The sequence below is a fragment of the Lynx canadensis genome, chromosome X (assembly GCF_007474595.2).
Source record: "Lynx canadensis isolate LIC74 chromosome X, mLynCan4.pri.v2, whole genome shotgun sequence".
Lineage (NCBI taxonomy): Eukaryota > Metazoa > Chordata > Mammalia > Carnivora > Felidae > Lynx > Lynx canadensis.
In genome coordinates, this window is record NC_044321.2 from 86,987,252 (window position 1) to 87,000,935 (window position 13,684).

A 13,684-nucleotide genomic window follows, 5' to 3' on the forward strand; every position below is an offset into this window, starting at 1 on the left:
AGTCCTGTTTTTGAGTTGGTATTTTTCTTGGAAACTTCCCTTAGACCTTGTCTCTCTAAAATCCTTAAATGCTCAGCTTTTGACTGAGACCTTTGCCTCAGAGGCAAAGGTAGAGGCAAAGGTAGAGGATGATATTTCATGTCTCCCTCTGCCATGTCTAGAAAAAGGAATTAGAAACTCTGATCAAGGAAGCTGAAAGGCACCTTCAGCCTTTTCTGCATCCTTTTGAACAGCTTTAGCATAGTAAATAGACTACCTTAGGGTGAGAGAGGTTAAGCTCCTGTGAAGAGTCCAAGGGTGCTTTGACTGAAAGTGGAGGGGAAACTGCTGGGAAGAACTTTTGACTTTAAGCCTAGATTCAGGGTGAGTTGATAATGGAAAAAAATAAATATGAGTGAGAAAAGTATCAAATTATACCTCAGGCATTTCTTTAAAAAAGGCTTGTTCTAAAAGAATTAACTGCTTTACTGGCTGATATGTTTGAGTTCAGCTGTTTTAATAGATTATTTTTTACAATAAAAGGGAGGAAAAGTTTGCTTAACTATTTTAAACATGCCTGTGACTTAAGTCTTATTGCTTTGGTCCATGTGATTGTGGCAAACCATTGCCAATAACCCCTTGAAAGTAGAATTTGGAAAACTAAAAGCACAAAGTAAAAACAAATGTTCAAAGGGATTTATTTTAGGGGCCAGGGTAGGGGCTTGAAAGGCAGGGTGGACAGGGGAAGGGAGAAAAAGAACAAAACAAACGGAATTGCTCAATTCAATCCACTACTTCTATATCTTTCATCCTGACAATATCTCCTACATCTCTTCCATTCACGTTCAGAATATAACCCTGAGGCCCAGTAAGATGCTCACCTATCTAGCAAGGACAATTCAATTATGTTCCTTAAACTCCCCTTACTTAGACAGGAAAAGAGACCATGACAATTGTGGAAAGAGTTTGAATAATAAGCAATAAGAAAACAAAAGAACTTCTTCTTAGCCCTGAATTATTCAAACAACACAATTAACCAGACTCTTCTCCTCACCCCTATTCCCTAGGCATTCCAGTCAACTGAGGTCACAGTAGACTGTGGATTCAGATGTATGTTTGCTGGAAGATTTTTTTTCCTGGCACTAATCTCATAATATCCGAGTTATAAATTATGCTCATTAAATACTTTCTAGAGATTCAAATGAAATGAAAAAGAAAACAAAGTGCCTCCTACTTTTTTTCTGTGAAAATAGAGACCTTCTTATCTTTGTCCAAGTTGGGCCTGTTATTTTGGAATGACTAAACTTGGAGGTAGGTGGTTCTCTCCCCTTCCTTAAGGTTCACATCCATTGCAGTTTACATTCAAGTGGCCTTTTTGGTGATAGCTGTGTAATGAACAAAACTTATTAAATTTACTTCCCAGGAGCCCCCCTCACACTGGAATTAGGCTTAAATAACCCTGTAGACTGGTCATCCTCAGAGATATAGTCATTCACTAATTTCTTGTCCAGGAAGAACAATTTGTTGAACTGGAGTGAGCTCTCCCATTGCCTCACCAAGAGAAGATTCCAATCTTGCAGCCCTTCACTTCTGGGTGGGAGAAAGAGAAAACAGTAAGTATACCTTCTCCATCCTAGGCCTTTCACAGGATTTCAATATGAATGATTCTAAGCCACACAACGCCACTCTACAAGAAGAGCTTACAAATTGCTAAACTTTCCTGGATCACTGAAAAAATAAACATTATTATATTTGTCAGGTTTGCCTAACTAGATGTTGCTATTTATAAGGGTTTTTTTTTTACAAATTTAACAAAAAAAGGGGGCATGTTAATGTATAAGTAATCTTCAACTTACTGATGAGATGTGTCCTGAACATTTATAAGTCAATGATTTGGAACTTGGAATGCCTTGCTCCATAGAAACTGTGTTATATATGTGGTGGTCAAGTTTCTGGGCCAGTCTACAAAGGCTGATTTAACCCACATGGAGCAGTTACATTAGAGCTCTGGCAGAGGTCCTAGGTCCTGAGAGCAGAAGGAAAAGCATGCTTTCTTCCTATTATTTGGGTCCAAAGAAAACCCAGAGCAAAGGTTTAAAAGTGGGGTAATCTAAACTGACTTTTCCACTCTCATACTTGTTTTCACTCTTCTTCCATCTCCCAGGGATCCATTGCTCTTGTCCCAAAACCTCCACTATGACCTTCCTTCTTTTCTTCATAACTGCCAAACTTCCTCATTTCTCCTGGTCCCAACCAAAATGAAAGTTCCAAGTTCTCCTGAACATCCAGCTCAGTTCACTTCCACTCTGATATGAGTGATTAGTCCTCCCTTGCCCTCCAAAAGGTACATCTATGATTGAAAGGCTCATTAACCCCAAATGAAGCCCAGTTGGTGAAATTTTAGGGAAAGTAACCAGATGAAGTGATAACCTTTAGGAAGGTTTGGAAAGTGGTGGATATTTGGGGACATGAGGAAGGAGATACTGGGTAGACATCAGGGCCTTGCCTGAGAGGCAGCCACTGCAGTCAGTTCACCAAAGCTGTGTCCCTATCACAGCATCTCTTTTTCCTTCCTGTATGACCCCAGAGGGCTCTCTAAAGGTTTCAAATTTTCCAACAGCTCCCATGACAGCAACAGCATATGAGAGATAGTCATTGGTGTTGTGGGTCTTTTGCAAGTTGGATCTGTCTCATTATGAGTCAGCCTAAAAATTCATAGAACATTAGCAACATTGTGGAATAGGTGATGTTACTGGATGACATCAACATAGGACATTTAATGAGAGATGTGAGATGTCTGAGAGCTCTTGGAATTAGGGCAAGCCTTCTGATATTTGTCAAGGGTACTCTTCTTGAGGATTTTTGTGATTTGCAAAGCCTGCCAAGGCCACTGTGGTCAATTAACATGTTGATTAAAGTATAAGTGCTAATGAGGCTAAGACCAGAGGTCAAATCCACTTTGGGGCCAATTGGCTTCAATCTGTTCCATATACTCACAGTCCACAGAAGCTTGCCCTCTGTCAAGGGGGTCCAGATGAGTGTGTATAAATTGCCTAAGTCACATCCATCTGCAGTGCTGGGGAAGCATTAGAAAGCACACAGCCAATGATGGTGAGTCAGCTGCAGTGTCTTCTGCAAATTCCAACACATTCTTAGGAATGGATAGGTTCTTACACAGTACTTGCAATGCCTATGCCACCCTACCAAAGGGGAAACCCTTCAAGAGCTTCCAAAAACTCGCCTGCTGTGAGAGAAAGATAGAGAAAGAGACTGTGTGTCTATGTGTATTTGTGTGTTTCCTTCCCTACAGGAAAGAACGTTCCTGGAAATTAGGTGAATGTGTGTCCCAGCTGCCTATCTACTTGTATTTACCAATAGGAAAAAACAGAGCCAAGCTCCAGGATTGCAGGATTGCAGGATCCTCCATTTTGCAGGATTGCAAGGGGTGTTACAGGGAGCTTCAGGGGAGCCACATACTCAGTACAGAAGCCTTTCTGGAGCATTATGACTTATAGACGGTACCTGTGATAGTTGCAGAAATGAAGATGCACTGGGTTTCCTTGGGAGAGAAAGAGTTATAGAGATCTGACAAAGTCAATAGAGGCTAATGGGAAAATAGGAGGTATGTGGATGCATTTGGTAGTTGCTGCTACAATTGTGATTATTCTGAAACATGCTAAGAAACAAGGGAGCAGGAATGTGTGGAGATGCCCTAATGTTTACTTTAGAAGCTTGTGATTTCCAAAAATATGTGGAGGGAGAAATGAGTACTAGGGTCAAAGTCTCCATAAAAGAGAAAATAAGAAAGAACGATAGAGAAGGGATGCTGATAGGAGCCCCAGAAGGCAACAGATTCCTCAAAGATAAATAGATGGGGAGAATTCTTGATAATTAGTCTGTTGTTGCTACTGGAATCATACCGTTCTAGTAGGGGAGGAGGGATGGGGGAAATGGTCCTGAATTCAAGCCAGGCAGTCAAGGTGTAACCAGTCTTATTTTGGTTGGCAATGCCAACCTCAGAAGCACTCAAGCATGCCACCAGAGGAAATGACATAACATCCCCTCAAAGATGGTCTCGCCAATGGATCCTGAGGAAATAAGATCATCATAATATTGCTGTGTTGCTTAGATAGATGTGAATCTACAAAGACCTGAAGTGGCTCATCATGTGGTCCAGGTACTCAACAATGAAACAGACAGGTGCACCTGCCTGATTAACTGGATAACGAGGCCAGGCTTGTTTGACATTCAAATGTGTTAGTGCGGGAGGCAAAGGTCTCTCTCAGGAACAGGGCAGCTGACCTCCCTCAGATGCAGCTTGCTCTGCAACAGGCCTCCAGACTAGGTTTTTGCTCAACTCAGTGGAGCTTGGAAATTCACCAACTCCATCACACTCTGCCAACCGAGTGTAGGCTGAGACTGGCACCCATGCCAAAGGGAGCCCCAGTGTTGAAAATTTGGCAAGCTCCCATGCTCTGTCTTCCTGCTGGCCATTACCTTATGGCTTGTTTCTCACCAGCTGCCTTTCTGCTTTTCTTCTTTGGAAGGCTGCAATCTCCACTGGTTGCAAGCCATGGCCTACTTGCCTGTGGGGCAGGAGAGACACAAAAATAGTGAAGAGAGTGAAGCAGAGCCAGCATGGGAAGACTCTAATTAAGCCAAAACTCTACTTACCCATCTTTGCCCACTGGTGGGGGCACAGGAAGAGGTTTTGTGAAGCCTTTTTTTCCAACCAGCCAGAAGGTCTCTTCTGTGCCTTTGCCCTTATTATAGAAAATACACGAAATCTTAAACACACTATAACTGATTTTCCTAAAGATGTCCTTATGGTCAATGGGGTAGAAGCACTTAGTTTGGCTCAGAAATTGCCTCTGCTTTCCCCTGTCACCACTCCCTGGAGTCTTCCTTCCTACACAGCTTCCTTGCTATTTATACCTGAGGCTCAGGCATGCTCCATAAGCTGACAGAGCATGCAGGTGAAAAGTGAACACCACTACAAGCTGTCATCCAGATGTTTTGTCTACCCACTGCCACATAGCTCCATCTTTGGGCTTCATAGTAACCAAACTTCTGAATGCTGAATTCACGATTTTGTTTCTCATTTCTGCCATTATGTTTTGGCATTAGGCATCCTGTTGTCTTTCATATCTAGAATACGTACATTCAGAGTCTACCTCCCCAAAGTACTCGCCATCCAAAGGCTCTCACAAAACCCCAAAAATGGAATAGAAATGGAAAGCAGGATGTTCAACTTTAAAGGCCAGGGCATCCTGGCTGCTATGAGAAGTCTACATTTCTGTAGTGTTCTTTTCTTCTTGCGAAGGCATTCTTACAGGTAGAGAGAGACCCCAGGGAGGCTTCCATCTACAGCCCAATTCCTTGGTTGTCAAGAACCATGGGTCTGAGAAGAGAAAGAGAGTGTAAACTCCAGCTGATCACCCGAGAGCCTATGTGATGACCTCAGAGGAGCCAAATTTTCTGCCTCTGCTTTGCCCTCTCCTCTTTCCAATAAACCCTCCTCTCTGTGTTTCACTCTCCTCTTTCAATTCTCTTTTGTCTGTTTTCTCATTGCCTCCAATCCATAAGAAAAAAAATGTGTTTACTAAGACTGAGAAAAGTAATGGGATGTGTTTCCAACTCATTAATCTGAAATATGGTCTCACTCTTGGCTGATCTCATTTGGCACAGTTCTAAATTGTTTAACTTAGAAACTCCAATTAAGTTTTCCCCCCTTTAAATATCAAATCCATTGTTCTCTATTTTACATCACATATATTCATTCCTTAACAATAATGACAACAACCATAATAATAATAAGCATGTTTAATGGGAGAATCTCAAAGCATTTTGGAGATATTTGGTTCAAGGCTCTGAACAAGGTCAGTATAGGAAAGTAGGAAGAGAATACCACAACAGTCCAAGTTGGCAACCAACTCACCCTAAACCTCAAACAATTGGGCTGTTTGGAGCCACTCTGTTTTCAGAAGAAGTGAACAACTTTAAAATATACTCATATCACTCATTCTTACATTTATTCCATCCTTACTGTACCAGGTCTAGAAATACAGAGATGGGTCTGTCCTTCAGGAGCTCACAGTGTAGTTAAAAACACTGTCAGGTCATGCTGTGGGCTCTAAATACAAGCCCAACTCTTCTGCCTCCTAAGCTGTCTTCCTCACAGTACCTAGTACAGTGTCTCATACAGAATAGTTGCTCAGTAAATAGACTGTTCAATTAACTAAAAAACTCAACCCTTGAGCACTTGGAATACTCAAGGTGTCATTTGACCTCTTTGAGCTAAAGCATGCTTTTAAAGCTCAAACTTGAGGATCCCAACCCCCAGGCATATTTGGCTGTTTTTCTTGAGATCTAGAGGCTATCAGGACAGCATGCCAATCCCCAAGGGAGCTTTGTAGATGCCAGGATCGTCCAGATATTTGGGTGAGTCCTGCGACACACTGGGATGCCAAAACTAATGCTTGCAAAAGAGAATGGGAGTGTTATGGACTCAGGCAAGCTTCCAAATGAAAGAGTATGCAGTGGAGCCCCAGGGGCTCTCTGAGGTTTTGGAGCCCATCCAGGAAAATTCTTAGAATCCTAGCTCTGTTTACCCACCCTACTTCCAAAATTCTGCTGAAGAGAGAGAAAGGTGGGGGACAGGGGACAAGTATGCAACAACCAAAACCTAAAGAAAACCCTTTGACTTGGTATCAATCCCTAGGCAGTCACAGAGACCCTCTCTCCTAAATAATAGCATCTTATTTTTGGCCTGACACCTTTAAGACACTGCGGCATCTCCTGTGTTTTTTTTTAATTCTCACAAAAACTCTGGAAGGTGGGTTTATTATTAACCTCATTCTGCAAATAAGGACACTAAGTTTTGTGGAAATTGAATGACTTGTCAATAAGTAAACATAGGTAGAACTTGAAACCAATTTTACTAGACTCCAAGTTTTATTTATTTTCTTTTTACTATTACTTAGCTATTTTTTATTGAGGTATAAATGACACATAACATATTAGTTTCAGGTGCACAATATGATTCAATATTATAAAATGATCATCGCAGTAAGTCTAGTTAACGTCTTAGACTCCAAATTTTAAGTGCTCTTCCTTCTATACCATAGAGCTCTTCCAACACACTGGAGTCAAGGGACAGGTCTAGAGGCCAAAAAGCAACCGTTAGGAATTTTAAACCTTGTGATTAATGAGCCTCCTGATAATCACACACAAAAAAGAGGACTCTATGTGAAGAAATGAAAGCACAGAGAAGATAAAGTCCAATGTCACACATTGAGTCATTGATGGGACAAGAATTACAGCCCAGACCTTCTGACCTTTGTAACTATGTCAATACAATCTCATTACTTCTTAGCTTGATGGCTGGTGTGTGTGTGTGTGTGTGTGTGTGTACGTATATGTGTGCATGTGCTTACACATGTGTATACTTGTGTATGTGTGTGTAAGGGGTTGAGGGTAGGGGTGAAAGAGGTTGGGGGGAAAAAAAGAAATCACAAGTAAAGCAAGACTACTGCTTAGGGGTCTGCGAATCAAATACTATTTAGCCCCAGAATTCAGAGACAAGGTCACAGGTGTCCACCTCCAGCAAGGACAAACTGGCTGAGAACAACCATTTGGGAAAGTCTTTTTAGAATGTAAATCTACTTAAGAAGCCCTAGTAAACACATCTGATAAGTCTAGATATATACAAGGTCTCAGCAAGAAGCTTCCAACTTGTCAGAAAAATGGTAACTGAAACAGGAATCATGTAAGAAAAGAGGTAATAAGATGACATATCACCAGGCCATTAGGAGAGAAATATTGAAAAAGCAGAATTGGCCAGTTAAGCACTTGCCAGTACAGGACTAGAGGGAGTTGGAGTGGGCAGTAAGACAACTCCCCAGAGAGGCTGAGCTTGTCACCTCTAAATGAGTCCTCCCCCAATCTACCTCAGTTTCCTCATTCTGACAGCTTTCTTTGTAACCCCCACCCACTGAATTGCTCAATTATACTATGTTTTCTTCTCTCACCCAATCCAATCTACACCTTTGATTCTACTAAGGGAAACAACTTAAAGTGTCATCACTCCAATGAAGGAGATGGAATGGGAAAAGAGTGTTGTTGATCTAATCCTTGAGCCCAAGAGAAGAGGCTCTGATGGAAGAATTTCAAACTTCAACCAGCTGGAAGGAGAGGATGCTTTCAGCCATCATCTTTGCCATCACACCTGGTGGTCTATCAAGTGTGGTCCTTCTGACCCATGTACTAAAGCATTCCTTGCTTTCCAGCAACACAGACTGAATGAGGGATGGAAATATTGGCTCAGAATTTGTGAAGTGTGCTGGTGATATGGTCTTATTGGGGATATATTGCATGCCCCCAAGGGACAAGGAATCTCCTGTCCCCCAGTCCCTACTATGTAATGTCCAATACCTGCCTCTGGTGGGGGACCGGGGTACAGAGGCAGAAAGGAGCTCCCATTTTCTCCCTTCCTTCTTTGGGTCTTACTTCCTATTCTTTTCTTTCTTCTCATTGTTCCTTCCTTTCCCCTGGGGCCCTCTCTCTTCTCTCTTAGTATCTCCCTCTCAATCAGGAAGCCTCTACCACCTTAATAAGCAAGACCTGACATGGCTTTAGGGGAAGTCTCTCCCTGCCTCTTCCTCCAACTTGCTGTAGTACATTCCCAAATTCCCTGGGCTAAGGGAAAATGTGAAGCTAGAAAGGGCCCTTTTGATGTAGTCTTGCTTTTGTACTCAAAACACCCAGTGATGCAATTATTTCTGACTGGAATTTGGGGTACAATAAAAACCATAAAGGTGGGGGTATATTTTTTCTTTTCAGTTGCAAAAGTGTTACCTCTTCAGCTCTTCAGCTTTTAAATGAGGGAATCTGTTCCCAGCAATACAGAGAGGAAAGTGCCACAGGAGATAAAGCTGCCTTTGTCTTCCTCTACTGAGAAATGACAATATATAGAGGGATCACAAAAGCCTTGGGTGATTTGATTCACTGTTCAAGTAATATTGCCACTCCTATCCTCTCACTGAGTTCTCTGCAGAAGTGGGAAAGGAACCTCTGTCCCCTCATAAATGACCTGCTAGAAGATATTAGGATCTATTGGAGGAGACAAACTAGAACTAGCCAGAAAAGGAATTGATCAACTAGAATCAAGCCTTCCAACCTTTAACTTCTGAAATCCTTTCACATGTAAATCGCTGCCATTTGAGGAAGGCATACCAATGACAGAAACAAATTGTGCATCACTCAGTACCCAGGTGTGGCTTTGCCCAAATATAATCATTGAGAAAATAATTTTCCTGTGCAATGGTATCATAGAAAGGGTACTGAGTGGGAATTCAGGCTTCCTGGGTTTTGGCCTGATTCTGCCATCAAATGACTGTGTGACCCTGATCAAATTACTTTACCTCTCTGGGCCTTGATTCTTCAGCTCAAAATGAAGAAGTTAGATGATCAGATATATAGAGTCTCTTATAAATGGGGCAGCCAGGGGCTCTGGGGTTATCCAGAGGAAGATGAAAAGAATCCAGTGGAGATGGGATGGGAAAGAAAGAAAGGAAGAAAGAAAGAAAGAAAGAAAGAGAGAAAGAAAGAAAGAAAATGGAGGGAGGGAGGGAAGGAAAATGGGAGGGAAGGCGGATGGAAGAAAGAGAGGAAGGAGGGGGGAAATTATTCTAATCCTGAATCCCAGATCAATTGATAGTCCTAACAGAGAGAAAATGTGCTACAAAATGTTTGTCTTTCATAGGAACTGACTTTATTCCTCCTGGTCCTTGGGGAAAGACACAAAGCCTCTCTGTAAATGGAAGGTTAATGGTGTGAATGAAAAATTAGAAAGGGTGGCCACTGAGAAGGCAAATAGAAAGCCCAAACTCACTAATAACTTTAGCTTATTGAACAATGTCTAGAACTGCCAAAGAATAAACAAAATGGAAGTTAGAAAATGTAAATAATAGTGCAGATCATTGAAAAACCAAATTCAGGGCAATTCTTTAAGAGAGAAAGATACAGCTCATAGTCTGAAAAATTCAGGAGTCTTAATCCCCATTATTGTAGCCATACTTAAAGAGAAGAAAACCGAGGAAAAAAGGAACAATCTCTTGGGAACTGAAAATAGGGCTGGATATTCTACCCAAATTATAGCTCTAAATCTCAGACATCCAGGTAAACTCTTTCAGCAGACCATGACCTCTCCAGAAGCAGGTGTGTCCAAGTGGTTTGATTTTAAAAAAACAAAAGGACATTATACCCTGAGCTCTGTCCTTCCTCGAAGCTCCACTTCATAGCCCTCACTTAGAGCTTGAAGAATTGTCACGGTGCTGTGACTGACATGAATGCGATAAGCTGTAAAAAGAAAGACAGAAATGACTCTGGATCCTTTCAGGTAAAATCAATGAGAAAAATATTAATGTAATAAATACCCCTGCTTCTAAATGAATGAGACCCTAAGAAAAGTGCCTGAGAGAGAGCTTCAGTTAGGGTTTCACAGGAGGAGGAACAAGGAGTGATGGCCTTCCTCAACAGACCCAAATAAGGTGTTAGGTGTAGCACCTATCAGCCTCCTGGACACTATCTGAGATAAAAGGTCGTGCAATAGAAAGGTGTTAATTTAACTCGAGGGTTGTGATTGAGAAACCAGCTACCACTACTGTGCTCCCAGCTGAAATGTGACCTCCTCAGAGGGAAGTTCGGCTTCAGCAGCTTCTTTCACAGGCTGCTGCTAAAGCAGAGCTCCCAAGGTCTACATATCCTACTTAAGAGACAAAAAGGTGTCTTTCTTCATACACATCTATACAACTATCTTTCAGTATTGCTGCACTTAAAATAAAACATCACTGAAAAATGTCCCAAGACCTCTGTCAACATTCTGTGGCAATTGTGCATTTATAGCTTTCCTTTGGATGGATACATCTAGCTGTGTATACACACAAATGTATTATTTTCCAATTAATGTGTCCAACCTGGGATAAGAGTGTTCTACATGGAGAATTACAACTAAAAATTTTATGTAGAAACCAAGTATAATTCTTTGGTGATGAACAATCATTTATAAACTGAGGTAGAATCCTTGACTTTCCTGAAAACTATTATCCTATGAAGTAAAACCTTATTCAAGTTGGGTCTTAAATAAAAGTTCAAGACATTCACAAACACACTTGAGAAAATAATTCATTTAGAAGCTGAGAGCAATCAAAGTCGGAAGGCATGGCTAGAAAGAACTGCAAGAAATTTCTGCTTTATGTACTTAAAATAATTTTCCTTCTTTTGACAGTTCAGTATTGTTTGTGTCTTCTTCACTAACTCATGGTTACCCAAAACCTCTGCTCAAAAAGGGTCCCTAAAAGCCACATGTTCATCTGGGTGTCCCTAGCCAGCACTATGTGTGCCATTCAACTAGCATCTGGTCGTCAGTCATAATCCTACTAGTGGGGAATACCCAGGTCAAAAGAGAGAGATAGCTCATTCCAACAAGCATCCAGTTGTGTGGCAAGGAGAATCACGCCATGACTGAGTCACTAGTTACTTCCATTCCAGAACCAGTTAATTCAACTGGGCATAAAGGAGACGTTGATGAAATTAATTTTTCAATAGACCTATGACATGTCCTGATCTCATATCCAACATGAAGCTACCTCTTTATAAATCTTCAATCAGGTGTGGAGCTTACTGCCATATTTCACAGCTCCTTTAATGCTGTGACTACATGTGTATGTTTCTTTGTATCCCTCACAATGTCTTCCCTGCACAGTCAGTGCTTAATAAACACCTGCTGTGCATGATTCACTCCATTTTCTTCTTTCTAGCTGATCACTGGACAAGGTGCTGCTTAAATCTGAAAATTCAATTTCTTCTCTCAGCTCTGTATTTCCAATGTGTAATGAGTGGAGTCTCCCTGGTGCAGACCAGAATATGACTTCAGTCTTCTAGAAGCTTACATCAGTCCAGAATACCGTGCCAAATCTGCATTGAGGTTCCATGATCAATTTCACTTCATCTTGGGTTGCACTTCAAGAACAAAGTCATATGCATGCAGCGTTTCCTGGATGACTACTTCCATGGCTTCTGCCATGTCTGTGGAGTTCGAAGACTTTCCCAGATGCCAGAAAATTTATTCTGACAACAGCTTCTAAGTTCCGTGCTGCCTCCTTAATCATGGCCGCACAGGCTAGATTGACTAAGACTGGACCCATTGTGCAAACCTGTTTCTGAACATGAGTGATGAGGAGTGGGGTCAGACAGGGCACCACCCACTGTGATATAGGCCACCATATCATCAGGGACTAGTTTGTGTATACTGCTGGAGTTTGGGAAGAGCTTGTCTTGCCCAGTAGCAGCCAGAGCCAGGGTTGCTAAGAGCTTAAGTGTTTTTAAAACATATAATCCATATAAACTGTATATAGAACCTATTATTGTTTTCTACACTTTTCCTATATTAGCATAAACAAATTGCTTTGCTCAACCATGATAAAGTTAAAAGCACATTGTGATTCTGACATTGCCTTAGTAGTGGCAGTAAATAACCAATAAAGAGTTATCAGCAACAGACAGATGGCATAATGGTTTGTACAGTTTTATTCCCAAAGAAGGGGGGAAGAAATGGTATCTTTGATACCATGCCTGTTTTAATAGAAACTAAAGGTTTCATATATAGGCAAATTGGAATTAATTATTTCAGATTTCCACGCTCCTTAGGTTGAGGGATTATTGCTAGCTCAATTCAAGGGGGGGGGGCGCTATTTGATAAAATCAGAACTCCTGGGATCCTGACTAGTTCAGAAAGAGGACTAGAGCAGCAAACAATGGCACTGTAGGAGGCAGCTTACTCTGGGTATGTCTCCACAAACTAGTTGAAAAACTAAAATTCCCAGTCCCTTACTTATTTCTCTTTTCAACATGACTTCCCCAAACCCACCCAGCTGGCCAATTTTTTTCTTTACCCAAAGGACACTTTTAGTTGCTTTGAGAAAATTGACTATTTCAGTGTCACTTAGCTACAGCTTCATTTCTAGAACAAGAAAGGTACATGTTTAATCCAACATCACCCCCTACTGGCTTGCGATTAGAGACCAGGAAATATGTGTATAGAATCTCCTTAATCTTCTCAAATTATGTTTTATTTTAAAAAAAAAATTAAAATCCCAAGTACCCTGCTCTCCTTCCTCCTCTCAAAGAATAATCACTTTTCCAATCCGATCCCATCACTTAGGTACTCACGTAACCCTGTTGATTCCATCCGAGAAGCTGTGTTCACAGTGTCTCCAAACAGGCAGTATCTGGGCATGGTGAGACCCACCACTCCTGCAACAACGGGCCCTGTAGAGTAGCAGTCGGTTGGGGTTACAGTCAACAGGTATACATCCAGTGTTAATAGAGGAACACCGCCAAGGGAAGGAATGCTGCTGCATAAAAGAACAAAGTTGCTGCCAAATAGCTCTGGGAATCTGAAGGAAGTGCTATAATGAGTACTAAACCCTTTGCCCTACAAGAAAGCACATTTATAATGATGCAAACATGACTACCTTTCTGATTTACGCTCTTGTTCCAAATAACAGTTACACCCAAGGTGCTTGTATCTGTCAACAGGGACAAAAAAGCATAAAACCCAAGCCAGAAAGGTCTGGGCAGGGACTTGGGATCCAAGCATGTTTGTTACAATTAAAAAATGTAACCCTTTCATATGTCTTAGGAT

The 13,684-nt window shown here is 41.4% G+C and overlaps 1 protein-coding gene across 1 annotated transcript in view; it reads right to left on the reverse strand.

Moving 5' to 3' along the window:
- Positions 1-4,477: 4,477 nt before the first annotated feature.
- The window catches only part of GUCY2F (guanylate cyclase 2F, retinal), an 89,964-nt gene continuing 80,757 nt past the window's right edge, over positions 4,478-13,684 (reverse strand). Inside the window, exons 15-18 of the mRNA XM_030305999.1 lie at positions 13,210-13,308; positions 10,244-10,338; positions 4,654-4,742; positions 4,478-4,565 (exon numbers count right to left, since the gene is read on the reverse strand). Of these exons, the coding sequence (XP_030161859.1) occupies positions 4,478-4,565; positions 4,654-4,742; positions 10,244-10,338; positions 13,210-13,308 (371 nt within the window). The remainder of the gene's footprint in view (positions 4,566-4,653; positions 4,743-10,243; positions 10,339-13,209; positions 13,309-13,684) is intronic.